Source organism: Hyperoodon ampullatus, assembly GCF_949752795.1.
Source record: "Hyperoodon ampullatus genome assembly, chromosome: 7".
Taxonomy (NCBI): domain Eukaryota; kingdom Metazoa; phylum Chordata; class Mammalia; order Artiodactyla; family Ziphiidae; genus Hyperoodon; species Hyperoodon ampullatus.
This window is the reverse complement of record NC_136920.1, coordinates 25626263-25638817: the sequence shown is the minus strand read 5'-3', so window position 1 is coordinate 25638817 and position 12555 is coordinate 25626263. Positions and strand designations below refer to the sequence as shown.

General features: G+C 46.9%; 1 protein-coding gene across 1 annotated transcript in view; it reads left to right on the top strand.

Annotated features, from left to right (window-relative positions):
- Positions 1-1164: 1164 nt before the first annotated feature.
- PRR5L (proline rich 5 like) overlaps positions 1165-12555 on the top strand; it is a gene marked incomplete at both ends in the record, with an annotated part of 51600 nt that continues 40209 nt past the window's right edge. The window contains 2 exons of the mRNA XM_079708360.1: positions 1165-1328; positions 3229-3309. Of these exons, the coding sequence (XP_079564486.1) occupies positions 1165-1328; positions 3229-3309 (245 nt within the window). The remainder of the gene's footprint in view (positions 1329-3228; positions 3310-12555) is intronic.

The following is a 12555-nucleotide window of genomic DNA, read 5'->3' as shown; positions in this document are numbered from 1 at the left end:
TTGGCAGTGCTAACAGGTCTGGACTCTCAGACTTAATGAGTCCAAAGTCACACAGCTTGGGAGCGGCCTTGTTAAGACTCAAACCCAGATTCACTCAAAGTCACTGCCATTAACCATGAAGCCTTAAAGGTTTCCAGGAGACAGTATCCTTGAACCCAACCCTTCAGGGTAAATTAGATTTAGACAAGCAGAGAGGAAGAGGGAGGGGGCTCTGGGCAAGGGAAACGGGAGATACAATCAAAAGCCTGGGAGGGAGTCAGCCTGGCATGGAGCATTGCCTGCCAGTTGTAAGCTCCATGGGGCAGGGACCACATTCTCCAGGGCCACCATTGTATCCCCAGTACCTGAGTGCCTGGAGCATAGTAGGTGCTCAATAAATATTTATTGTGTGAACAAATACATGACCAGTCATCTTCCCATACACCATGAGCCTCTGGAAGGCAGGGACTAGGTCTTAGAAATCTTTGGATGCTCCACAGCTCACATGGTTAATAAATAGTAACCAATAAATATGTTCTGATGGAATGAATGAATGAATGAACAGCAGATAAGAGAGGGTGAGGAGATGAGCCTGAGTGAAGAGGCACTGATGCTTTGGGAAATACTGAGCGATACACGTGGGCAGCTGTGGTCAGGGCATGTCATGGACGGTCTTCAGTGCCAGGACAAGGAACTCTTGTGTTCTCCAGTTTTTAAAAGGCCATCTCTTAACGCGCAGCATCGTGGGGTCTACAGAAACCCAGCCAGCACGCAAACTCTGATGAGCGTGCATGGGAACCACCATCAAGTACAGCTTAGAAATCACTTTTCTGTAGGACTGGCCTCAACCCACTGTCGCTGGCTTCCCATTTTGGGAAGCGACCAAAACTAACAAGAGGCCTGTAAACACTTGTGAATGGGACCCTGCAGGGTATAGATAGTGCTGTGGGGTCCTGGAATTGTTTTTAGGATAGTTTGGCCAGGAAGCCCCAGCCAACTTCCTCCAAGATGGGGTCTGCTCAGCCTAGGCGTTTTCAACAAAAGCTGCCCTCTCTTTTCAGGTGTTGGCTAACGTTGTGGTTTTGAGAAAGCCTGAGGGCCAGAAAGCAGTCCTGGGAGAAGCCCTCTGGGTGGGCAGTCGGAACCTTCAGATCCAGAGGAGAAGCTGTCCCCTCACCTGGACTTATGACCCGCGGCTTCGCCCCCAGCCTGCCTGTCGAGTTCCCCAAGATGGGCTCTTTCCGCAGGCCCAGACCGCGCTTCATGAGCTCCCCGGCGCTCAGCGACCTGCCCCGCTTCCAGGCAGCCCGCCAGGCTCTGCAGCTGAGCTCCAACTCGGCCTGGAACAGGTACAGGAGGCACGGGCGGGCAGAGGGGCACTGCCAGCACCAGAGCAGGGCCAGGGGCTGGCTGAGCTTCAGCATCTCCTGAGATCTCAGCTCCAGAAGGTTGTGAGTATACGGGTGATTGATGAAGAGAGTGCTTTTCCCTACCTCAACTCTATCCATTAGCTTTCCTTTCTTTAAAAATATTTTTTTCTTTTTTTATTGAAGTATAGTTGATTTACAATGTTGTGTTAGTTTCAGGTGCACAGCATAGTGATTCAGTTATTTTTTTCAGATCGTGTTCCATTATAGGTTATTCCAAGATATTGAATATTATTCCCTGTGCTATACAGTAAATCCTTGTTGCTTATTTATTTTATGTATAGGAGTTTGTGAATCCCATACTCCTAATTTGTCCCTCTCCCGCTCCGTCTCCCCAGCTTGCCTTGTTTTAGTAGAGGGAAAGCGGACCACTGGGGGCCTCTGGGCTCCCAGAGTCAGTTAACCAGCCCGGGACAGTTGGATCAGAACTTACAGTTACCGTTCATGCCCATTAGTCACACGCCAATTGTAAGAGGACCTGGGGGTGGGAACATATAAGTAACCTCAAGTCACCTGTTACCCCTTTGGAGAGCTAAGACAGTACCTGTGAAAAGCTAACTAAGCAGCGTAAACCATGGGTGATCCATACCTGGGAGCCACAGGTGGCTGGGAGAGGAGACACTTAGCCTTTGTAAGGCGTCCAGCTGAACTTTTGTGCACCCAGCACTGAGTAGAGACTGAATCCGTTCTATGTCTCACCCTTCTCTGAGCTGTTTTTCAAATCTGTGTGGTTCCTTTTTGGACAAATCAATGCATCATTATTTTAAAGCATTATGGAATTCTTTGTCATTTAGATTATTATGGATTTTTTCAGTGAACGCCCAACCCTTATGATGGGGAGAGAGGAGGTGTCTGAAATGTTTTGACGTTAAATGGAGGCTTGTTCATTTAAAAAGGCCTGGAACCCTTGGTAAAGACAAGCTTGTGATCAGCTCCTTGCTGAAATGTTGGGCTGGGGTCCAGAGAACGTGGAGTCAAGACTTACCTGGGCCCCTCAACGGATTAACTCTTCTGCCTAGACAGTGGCAGGAGTGGGAGTGGAAGGGGAAGTGAGGCCAGCCCCTCTGGGGTTCTCCCCAGAGGGTACCATTAAAAGGCAAGGACAGGGCTTCCCTGGTGGCGCAGTGGTTGAGAGTCTGCCTGCCGATGCAGGGGACATGGGTTCGTGCCCCGGTCCAGGAAGATCCCACATGCTGCGGAGCGTCTGGGCCCGTGAGCCATGGCCACTGAGCCTGCGCGTCCGGAGCCTGTGCTCTGCAACGGGAGAGGCCACAACAGTGAGAGGCCTGTGTCCCGCAAAAAAAAAAAAAAAAGGCAAGGACAATTAAAATCCATATTTGAAATTTTTTTTAAATTAAAAATTAAAAAAGGCAAGGACTTATCCTTTCCTATTGGCCCTGGGTCTCCAGGCTGCCCTGTGAAGACAGGTCTCCTAAGTGAAAGAAGCCCAGACCTGGGTCGGCTCCTGCTTGCAATTAATGCCACTGGGGATTCTTTCAGGCCCAGCGGTGGTGGCCACGCAGTTTCCTGAGAGTAGATCCTACTGCCTGCCCTTCATTAAGGCTGCTCCCCAGCGAGGCTGCCAGCCTGCGAGAAAGTGCGGCGGGGGAGAGGGCCTACTTTTGGGTCCTCCTGGCCTCAGTCTCCCTTCCTCTCCAAGGACCCTCAGATGGAAGTGACGGATTCCAGGGATAGAAAACGTGGCCGTGTTTGTGCCACAGGCTTCCCGGCCCTTCCACCCACCTTCAGCTCGGAGCTCCTTGTGGAAATGGCCCCGGGGAGACAGATCCACTCACCAGGGGTCGTTTCTATTTCCCTGCAGTGTCCAGACTGCCGTGATCAATGTCTTTAAAGGGGGCGGCTTGCAAAGCAATGAGCTCTACACACTGAATGAAAACATCAGGTATGTGGCTGGCCAGGCCGGGACCCTCCCACCGTGGGCCTGAGCTGGGGTGGAAGGAGCTACCCCACCCCCAGGAGCTTTACCTTAAGTTCTGTTTTCTGCTTGGTTCCTATTGCTGCTTCTGTTGGCTTTAATGAGACTCTTGTAATTGTTAAGTTCTGAGGCCCTTATCTGTCTAGACTTCTGCTCCAGAGAGGGCTCGTCCATTTGTCCATGTACATAATGTATGTTTGGGTCACTGGGGTGCAGGGGGTAGAGGGTTGACATCTGGTAGCTGCCATTTATTCTGTAAACATTTCTTGTGCCCTGCTTGATTTTTAGGTGCCATATTAGGCCAGGATGGCCTAGCAGTTGGTATCAGACTGCTTGGGATTTTATTACTATTCTTCCTTTTACTAAGTAGCTTGCCAACTTCTTTGTGCCTTGGTTTCCTCTTCTGTGAAACAGAGATAGGAAATGCACCTACTTCCAATGCACAAGATTCTTGTGAGTTATTGAGTTACTACATAAATAGTCTGTAAGAACAGGGTTGGAACACACCAAGTATTTGGTACTTGGAACTCTTATCATCATCGTTACTGTCATTGCTGTTAGGTTTTGGTGATGAAACCCTCAATAAGACATGGTTCTTGAGTTTAATGTCTTCGAGAATCTTCCCAGTAGTGTCCACTATGTGTTCATTCATTCGTCGAATATATGAGTGCCTCCCTATTAGCCAGGCACTGGAAAGACAACAATGAGCGAAGACAGATGTGGCCCCTGCTCTCCTGGAATTTATATTCAGTTGAGGAGATAATCATTAGTCAACTGATCACACATGTAAAATGTAATAATGCACCTGTGACGGCTACTACAACACAGCTGTTGTGATGAAAGTGTATGTTAGTAGGATCTTGATCTTGCCAAGGAGGCCAGGAATGGCGATGTGATACTGTGCTGTCATCCGAAGGATCGGTGGGAATTAACTAGATGAAGAGGGCTCCAGGTGGGGGCAACTGCACTTGCAAAGGTCCAGTGGTAGCAATGAGCAAGGAACTGAAAGAAGGACCACGTGTGCAGAGTACTGGAGGTTGGGTGGTGGTGCGGTTGGGTTTGTGTTTTGGTGAAATGAGGGTAGAGAGGCAAGCAGGGACCCAGAGCCCCGAGGTCTCCCCGGACAGGAGGTTGAACATCAGGTCTTTTAATGCCCTGGTGTTCATTCCTCTTGGGTGTGTCAAGTGCAGAACATCAAGGGTGAAGACCTTAACCCTGAAATGGGCAGAACATTAAAAAAGGCCATTATTCAGGTCTTGTTTACATTTAGTTAAGACCTGTGTTAAGGGTCAGTGAGGTGTTTTAAGAGCTCTGCTTTCATTAAAACATTTAGAACTTGGAAGCAAACAGAGTTGTGTTAAATATCTAGCCAGGCACTTGAATTTCACCTAATAATTACACAAATATGGAAAGAGACAAGAGAGATCATTTCACCCAAGCCCTCCTTTTACAGAGGAGGAAACTGAGGCCATGAGATGTTGAGTGACAAGGGCAAAGCTGGGTCAGCCAACCCCCCAGCTTGCAAAAGCTGAATTTTACTCCAAGAACTAAGATCTCGATCTTTTCCGTGAAGTTCCTTAGCTCACAATAGACGTATAAATAAATAAAACGGTGACTCAGGAACATGCTAATTGTTCCTCACATCAGGGGACTGATCCTGAAATTGTACTTAAAACCTTTGTGGGCAGCTAGGAAAAATACGGGCCACGCTAGATTTCAACAGCCCTGTTAACCCCGGTCTGCTCACTCAGAAGGCCACAGGTACCCAGCAGGTCTAAGTGGGTGAAGCCGGCCTGGAGAGTGGAGGTGAGAGCTCACCCTCTGTCCAAGGGGATCCCCCACTGCCCAGAACAGTGCAGGTCCAGTGACATACCATCTTATTTCTCAAGAAGAACCAGAAATTGAGATTTTTATGTGAAATTTTCTGTCCTTTAAATGTTGATAAGTAATCCAAATGTCCCCAAACATTGGTACAGGCCAAACAAAACACATCTGTGGGCTGAATTTGACCAACAGGCTGCCCATTTATGAGATCGGCCATAGCGTACATGGGGCGGCACTGCTGATGGGGTGTTGTGTCCCAGATTCTAACACTAAGGACACCCAAGTGGGGGAGAAGGGAACTGACGTGGATGGAGTTGCCAGGAAAAGTGCCAGGCACCTTTCACATACATCATATTCCGCCCTCCGCACAGCCCAGAGAGACAATCATTGTTTTCAGTGCATAGTTTATCCACAAAATGATGGGCAAGAGAAACAAAATAGCTTGTCCAAGGTCACGCAGCTATGAACGATAGAGTCAGGATGTGAACCCCTGTCTGACGTAGGCACCTATATTAGTTTGCTCAGGCTGCCGAATGGTTTTTGTAACCATAGACTGGGAGGCTTAAATGATAGATGTTTATTTCTCACTGTTCTGGAAACTGGGAAGTCCAAGGTCAAGGTGCTGGCAGATTGGGTTCCTGGTGAGAGCTCTCTTCCTGGCCGCCATCTTGCTGTGTCCTCGCACGGCCTCTTTGTGTACACGATGGGGAGAGAGCAAGCCCTCTGGTGTCCCTTCTTATAAGGATGCTAATCCCAACATGAGTGTTGAGGGTCCTACCTTCATGGCCTCATCAGAACCTAATTACTTCCCAAAGGCCCCATCTCCAAATAGTGTCACATTGTGGGTGTAGGGCTTCAACCTATGAATTTGGGGGGTGAGGGGACACAATTCAGTCCCCAGTGGAATCTGTGCTCTTTGCACTATATCGTAGTGTCAGAGAGAGAGTTTCCAGGCTGGAAGAAGTGTTAAGCCAATGGTCTTGATCTTTCTTTCTGCCACTGTTCCTTTCCCAAGGCCTCCGGGACTCCATCTCTACTATGTGCTGTGATTCTTAACACCCCTCCAAGGATCACAGCACTCCTCCAACACTCCTTTCCAGTATTGGGTTTAGCGGGGGCTGTTAGATGTTCCTCTCTCTGTTTTGATCAATTTTCAGGCTAGTGAGAAACACATATGGTTGGGGTTTGAAACTAATTGCCTGGATGTGAACTGAGCCCAGAATAACTCAAAGCTGTCAAAAACCAGAGCTTCGATGACCATGTCCTGGACCGTCTCCCCTCTGTCCTTCTTTAGGATGGTGGTTAGAACGGAGATGGGCTTTCCCAGTGCAGACACTCAGAGTATAACTGAGAACATGAAACACATCCCAGGCATATGTATGACCTGGTCATCCCAAGTTAAATAAAGTGAACCCACGTCTGCAAGAGCCAACATGGGAATAAACACAGCTGCCTTTATTTCAGTAACTAAAACGCCAAAACAGACATACTACTCTCTGGTTACATTTAAATAGACAGGTTTTGGGTTTTCTTCACTCTCTTTTTTCTGTGAAAAGACCTGTTTGCAGAACACAGCGGCAAACTCGCCAGCATTGAGGCCCGACCAGGTGGGGTGAGGAGCAGAGGCGGTAAGGATGAGGGAAGAAGATGCCAAAGGAGAGAAGGCTGTTAATCTCAAGCCCATTTTTCAATCAATTATGACAGTTCTATGTGCAAGAAGATCCCTGCCAGATTCAAGAGAATTGTTTAACTTGTTAGGAGAGTAGCTTTTGGATTCAGAGAGACTAGGGGTCAAGATTAGACCAGCTGTGTGACATGGGCAACTTACTTCATTTATCAATCTCTGTTTTTTCTTTTATGAAACAGGGATAATAATAACACGAACATCATAGTGGTTGGGAGGTCTGAGATAATGCTAAAAATGTCATTATTACAAGGTCTGGTGCCAAATAGATGTCAGCCATTATTATTCCTATTATGAAAATTGAGCAATAATAAAGTGATAAATGCTGGCTGAGTACCATGCGTGAGAACACAGGGCAGTGTGATGAATTGCCCCATAAACAGTACTGTATACAAAGTTCTCTAGCTGTTTGGATGAGGTGAGCTGACTTTGAACTAGAGAGGTCTAGGACAGGCCCTTCCAAGAATGTGCTGGCCTGGAAGTGTGGGTGAGGCTAAGTTCTTACAAGGAGAGCCAGCTGTTTCTCCTTTCTGCAGAGGAAAGAACAAGAGGAAATGACTCTCTCAGTTCTTCATTCTACTCCAGCCAAACAGTAATAAACTTTGATGGATTATCCAAGTCCAATGTCAAAGCCTAAATCAGCTTTCCCGGGTCACCCCAGCCAGCCCTGGCCATCTTTCTAACTGTAGAGTTAGTGTGTTCCCTGGGAAACGTGAATTCATGTAAATATTAGCCAATGCAATGGATGACCAGGGAGGTAAGTTTTCTATAACTGGGTTCTGAAATGCAGTCGTTACAAACAATTGATCTTTTCTTCTAAGACGTGTCTCCATGTCTTAAAAATGAACTTCCGTTTAAACTTAAGCAGATAGACTTTGGGGTATCTCTGAGGAGGAACTCTGAACTAAGGATGTTCAACTTCTAAAACACATTACTAGATCAAGAGAAGGGTGCGGAGACCTTTTTTTTTTTTTTGAAAAAAAGACTGGAAAGTGTCCAGCCATAGTTTGCATTTTTATTGAAATGAAAATTATTGGAGGTACAGAGATAATGCCTTTCCATGCACTTGTGTCCACATTAATTAGCAACTTAAAGGATACAATATGCTTGTGTATATTATGTGTTTTAGAAAACAAGAAGACTCCTTATATAGTGTTCCTCAAGCTAACAATGGAAATGTGGTTCTCACGCTACCCGTTATTATTGCCAAGAACAGATATGCTTCTGAACATAACCCTGGAAGTGGTGGTCTAATCTCACTGGTATATTTATATAGCTGTTGAAAGAACATAACAGAATATGCTATTGATACATTGTCCACACCCTATGGATGGAGCTAAGAGTCCTTCACTATTGCCTTTGCTGTTAATTGCACATATTTCTGGATCACCAAATTTACTCAAAGATTTTTTACAAAAAGGATAAATTAAACAGGTTAAAAAAATAAGGACATTTATGATAACATGCATGGTAATTATGGTAAAATTAGCAGTCTGAAATTTCATGCTTTTTCTTAAATATTAATTTAAAAACAACTTTTGCTCACAGTGAGCCAGTTTACCTCCTGATGCAGAAGCCAGGATATAGGATTTTTGTCATCTAACTCCACATGATCTTAACCCCATTTCTCATTAGCATTTATTTTCTCATTAGTTTTTTGTGGGTTTTTTTGAATTTTATTTATTTTTTTATACAGCAGATTCTCATTAGTCATCCATTTTATCCACATCAGTGTATACATGTCAATCCCAATTGTCCAGTTCATCACACCACCACCACCACCCCCTGCCGCTTTCCCTGCTTGGTGTCCATACGTTTGTTCTCTACATCTGTGTCTCAATTTCTGCCCTGCAAACTGGTTCATCTCTACCATTTTTCTAGGTTCCACGTATATGCGTTAATACACAATATTTGTTTTTCTCTTTCTGACTTACTTCACTCTGTATGACAGTCTCTAGATCCATCCACATCTCAACAAATGACACAATTTCGTTCCTTTTTATGGCTGAGTAATATTCCATTGTATACATGTACCACATCTTGTTTATCCATTTGTCGGTCGTTGGGCATTTAGGTTGCTTCCATGACCTGGCTATTGTAAATAGTGCTGCAGTGAACATTGGGGTGCATGTGTCTTTTTGAATTATGGTTTTCTCTGGGTATATGCCCAGTAGTGGGATTGCTGGATCATATGGTAATTCTATTTTTAGTTTTTTAAGGAACCGCCATACTGTTTTCCATAATGGCTGTATCAATTTACATTTCCACCAACAGTGCAAGAGGGTTCCCTTTTCTCCACACCCCCTCCAGCATATGTTATTTGTAGATTTTCTGATGATGCCCATTCTAACTGGTGTGAGGTGATACCTCATTGTAGTTTTGATTTGCATTTCTCTAATAATTAGTGATGTTGAGCAGCTTTTCATGTGCTTCTTGGCCATCTGTATGTCTTCTTTGGAGAAATGTCTATTTAGGTGCAGAGACCTTTTAAGAACAAATTCATCAGAAATGTCACACCTCAATCAAGTGGCCAATTTTCCCCAAATTAAAGTCAGGGCTTATGGTCTGTCAATATGAAGACCATAAATCAGAATCTTTTCTATTGAAAATGACCCCTCAGAATAGACATATTCTAGTGAAATCCCTCGTCATCACAATCTATAATTCTGCCTGCCCCCAGTGTCCGTCTGCACTGGTGTGGGCTGGACCTGAGTGTCTTCTTGGTTTAAATTCTCTATGGGGCATCGACGTGGTTTTGAACGCCCCTCTCCAGCCTCAATTCTAATGTGGCTGCATTTTGGCAGTGGGCACAAGTCTCTGTTAGAGGTTTGGGTTTCATGAGCTTTCCCAGGAACAAGAGCGGCCAAACTCTGACACAGAAGCATCCTCTTGCTAAACATGCCTTTCGGCAACTATTCCACTGATGATAGAAGGTTCGGAAAGCGTGAGAAAGCCATGATTTATTTGTACTGGTTCTTATAAGAACCTATGCAAGTAGTTTCTTAAAAGTGCTTTCACTTTTTGGTTGGCTGGTGGGAGTGGGAGGGTACGTGTAGAGGGAGGGGTCATTGATGCTTTTCCTCATTTAATCAGTGAATGTTTGTGGACTCTGCCAGGTACTGGGCCAGGTTCTGGGGCAGCCATTGAGGTGGGTTGTTCTTGCCCTTGGGGGACTTACGGCAGAGTGAGAGTGGGGAACTGAACAGGCAGTTATCATATGATGTTCTAAGTGGGGTGGTGGCTGGGGAATGTGAGGGGCTGGGCACATGATTAAATTTGGGAGAAAGCCATGCCCCCTTTGACATCTGCAGGATGAACAGGTGGGAATCAGGTAGAAAGGGCAAGTGAGGATATAAAGATCTTGCCTCTCCATACCCTTTCACCCCTCCTTCTTTCTGGGGGGGGGATTTTTTTTTTTTTTCTCAGCAGAAATAAATGCTCAGAGATGAAGTTTCCGGAAACCAGAGATGAGTTATCTGCAGCTGGCCTGAGGCAGGAAACTCACATTTTCCTTCTCTCTCCAACCACCCTGCTTCTGTTCTTGTTGGGAGGGAAGTGTCATGAAGGAAACCCCAGAGATTTTCAAGGAAAGAGGAGCTTCCAAGAATTGAGCTCGGTCTCTTGACAGGTCGGAGCTGAAACGTCCTGGTTCTGAGTCAGTTGGCTGTCTGAGGCCCGGAAGGGAGCTCCACCTCAGATGCTTCCAGCTCTGTGAGGGAGTCTGTTGACTGTACTGGGACCCACAGCTGTGGGCAGAGCTGGGAGGGGAGGAGAGGAGAGGCCGGATGGAGCCCACAGGCTGGCAGAAGGGACCAGTCTGAGTCAAGATTCTGTGCGGTAATGATAACAGTAGACGTCAGCAGAACATTTATTTAGTGCGTGCCAGGCTCTGTGTGTTAACTCTTGTAAAACTCACCACACCCCTGTGGGCCGGGTGCCACTGTATCCCTGTCTTACAGATGAGGAAATAGAGGCACACAGGACTGGAATAACTTGCCCAGAGTCGCAGAGCTAGTTAGTAGCTGACCTGGGACTTGAACTTGAGCCTCCCACGTTCCTCAACACCCAGTAAGTGGGCGGCAAGAGGCACATGCCTGGCATTGTCCGGATTTAGGCCTGATGCCCCTGGATGTAGATTCATGAACAGATCATCAAATGAGTGGGGCATTGTCTTCTGAGGACCCGCGTTTGGGAGGCCTGCAGGCGAGATCTTCTCTTTTTGGCCCAGGTCGCTCTGCCTGGCCGTGTGTTGATACCTTGTGTCTGCTCTAGTTGAGAAACAGACTCATCTCTGGGGACAGGAAGAATCGTTGAAGGGAAGTAGCGAATCAGAGACCTCTGGAGTTGGCCCATGAAGTGGTCGGCCTGCACAGTGTTTGGAAATCTGGACATCCCACCTAAAGATCCAGGCCTCTCTGGAAAGTCTACATCGGGCAACGCTGCATCTGGAACTGGTCAGTGGGAGCAAGGCCTGGCTGCTGGCTTCAGTGGAGTTTGCTGCAGCCCCGCTGTCTGTGCCCGTCTGCTTCCCTCACTCACCTTACCTGCCTGCCCCTGTGGGGATGGGGGTACCACTGCCTGATGTTCAGGTGGGCCTCTGTTTGAGTTGGGATCTGCCAGTGTATGGCCTCAGGGAAGGCTCTGAGCAACAGTCGCCTCATCTGCAAAATAAATTCCTACCTTAGAGGCTATTGGAGAATTCAAGATGCTTTGTGCCATCTGCTTAGCACAGTACATGTGACATAATTAGGAGCTCTGGAAATGCTTTTTGTTGGTTTTCTCCATCTTTTTCACTGTCCCCACTGCCACCCACTGGGGTGCAGAAAACAGAGAGGTGTGAGAATCCTAGAATTTTATCTGAGTTATGCACACAACCTTTGATGGGTCCCCATAGAATGGGCCAGCAGAGGAAAGGGATGTTTCCCTGTGTTACTGCTTAAAAGACACCACCTCCTTGAAACGTGTCCTATTGCAGAAGCGAGGTGGGTGATCTCAGGAGGATTTAATGATCATGTTGGACAGGCACTGGCTGATGAGCTCTAGCGTCAGGCACAGGACCCTGAGGCCCCCTGCTGTTCCTAGACTATGAGGACGTCTGGCTAGATCCCCCCAAAAGGCCTGGGTACTTGCGGCAGCCCCTGATTGCCAAATGGCACAGAAATACTTCACAACTGTTATGGTTTCCCCACTTGTGCTGGCTAAACTTTAGCCCTGTGGCACCTGTCTCCAAGCTGTTGCATTATCCTTTGGGATTTTGCTGCCTTGGGGCTTTCCCTGTGCACAAGACAGATCATGGCTCGCATCTAAGGTAATTCTCTACACCATTTCTGCCACTCCATATGCCCTGCCTGCCACCTGGTCCTCCCTGTACCTCGTGACCAGCTAGAATCCAGCTTGGGCTGTGCCTCGTTTACCTTCAAGCCCACAGAAGTGGGAAGTTGAGCTGACAAGATGGTGCGGGGTGAGATGATGGTCTGTGTAATAACAGGAAATCCTGTCATCTGGGGTGGTGTCTCACCCAGTCAGCCTGGAGGAAAAGGGGGTGAGATAGTACAGATCAGTGTGTGAGTGGTTCCTCATTTCTCCTTATTACTGTCCTTTTGGCTTCTGACTGAACTTCATGCCCCATTTCCCTTTTGAGTCCCACATAAGCATTCACTTCCCATTACTCTCAGGTCCCCACTTCCTTCTCTTTCTAGCTCAAT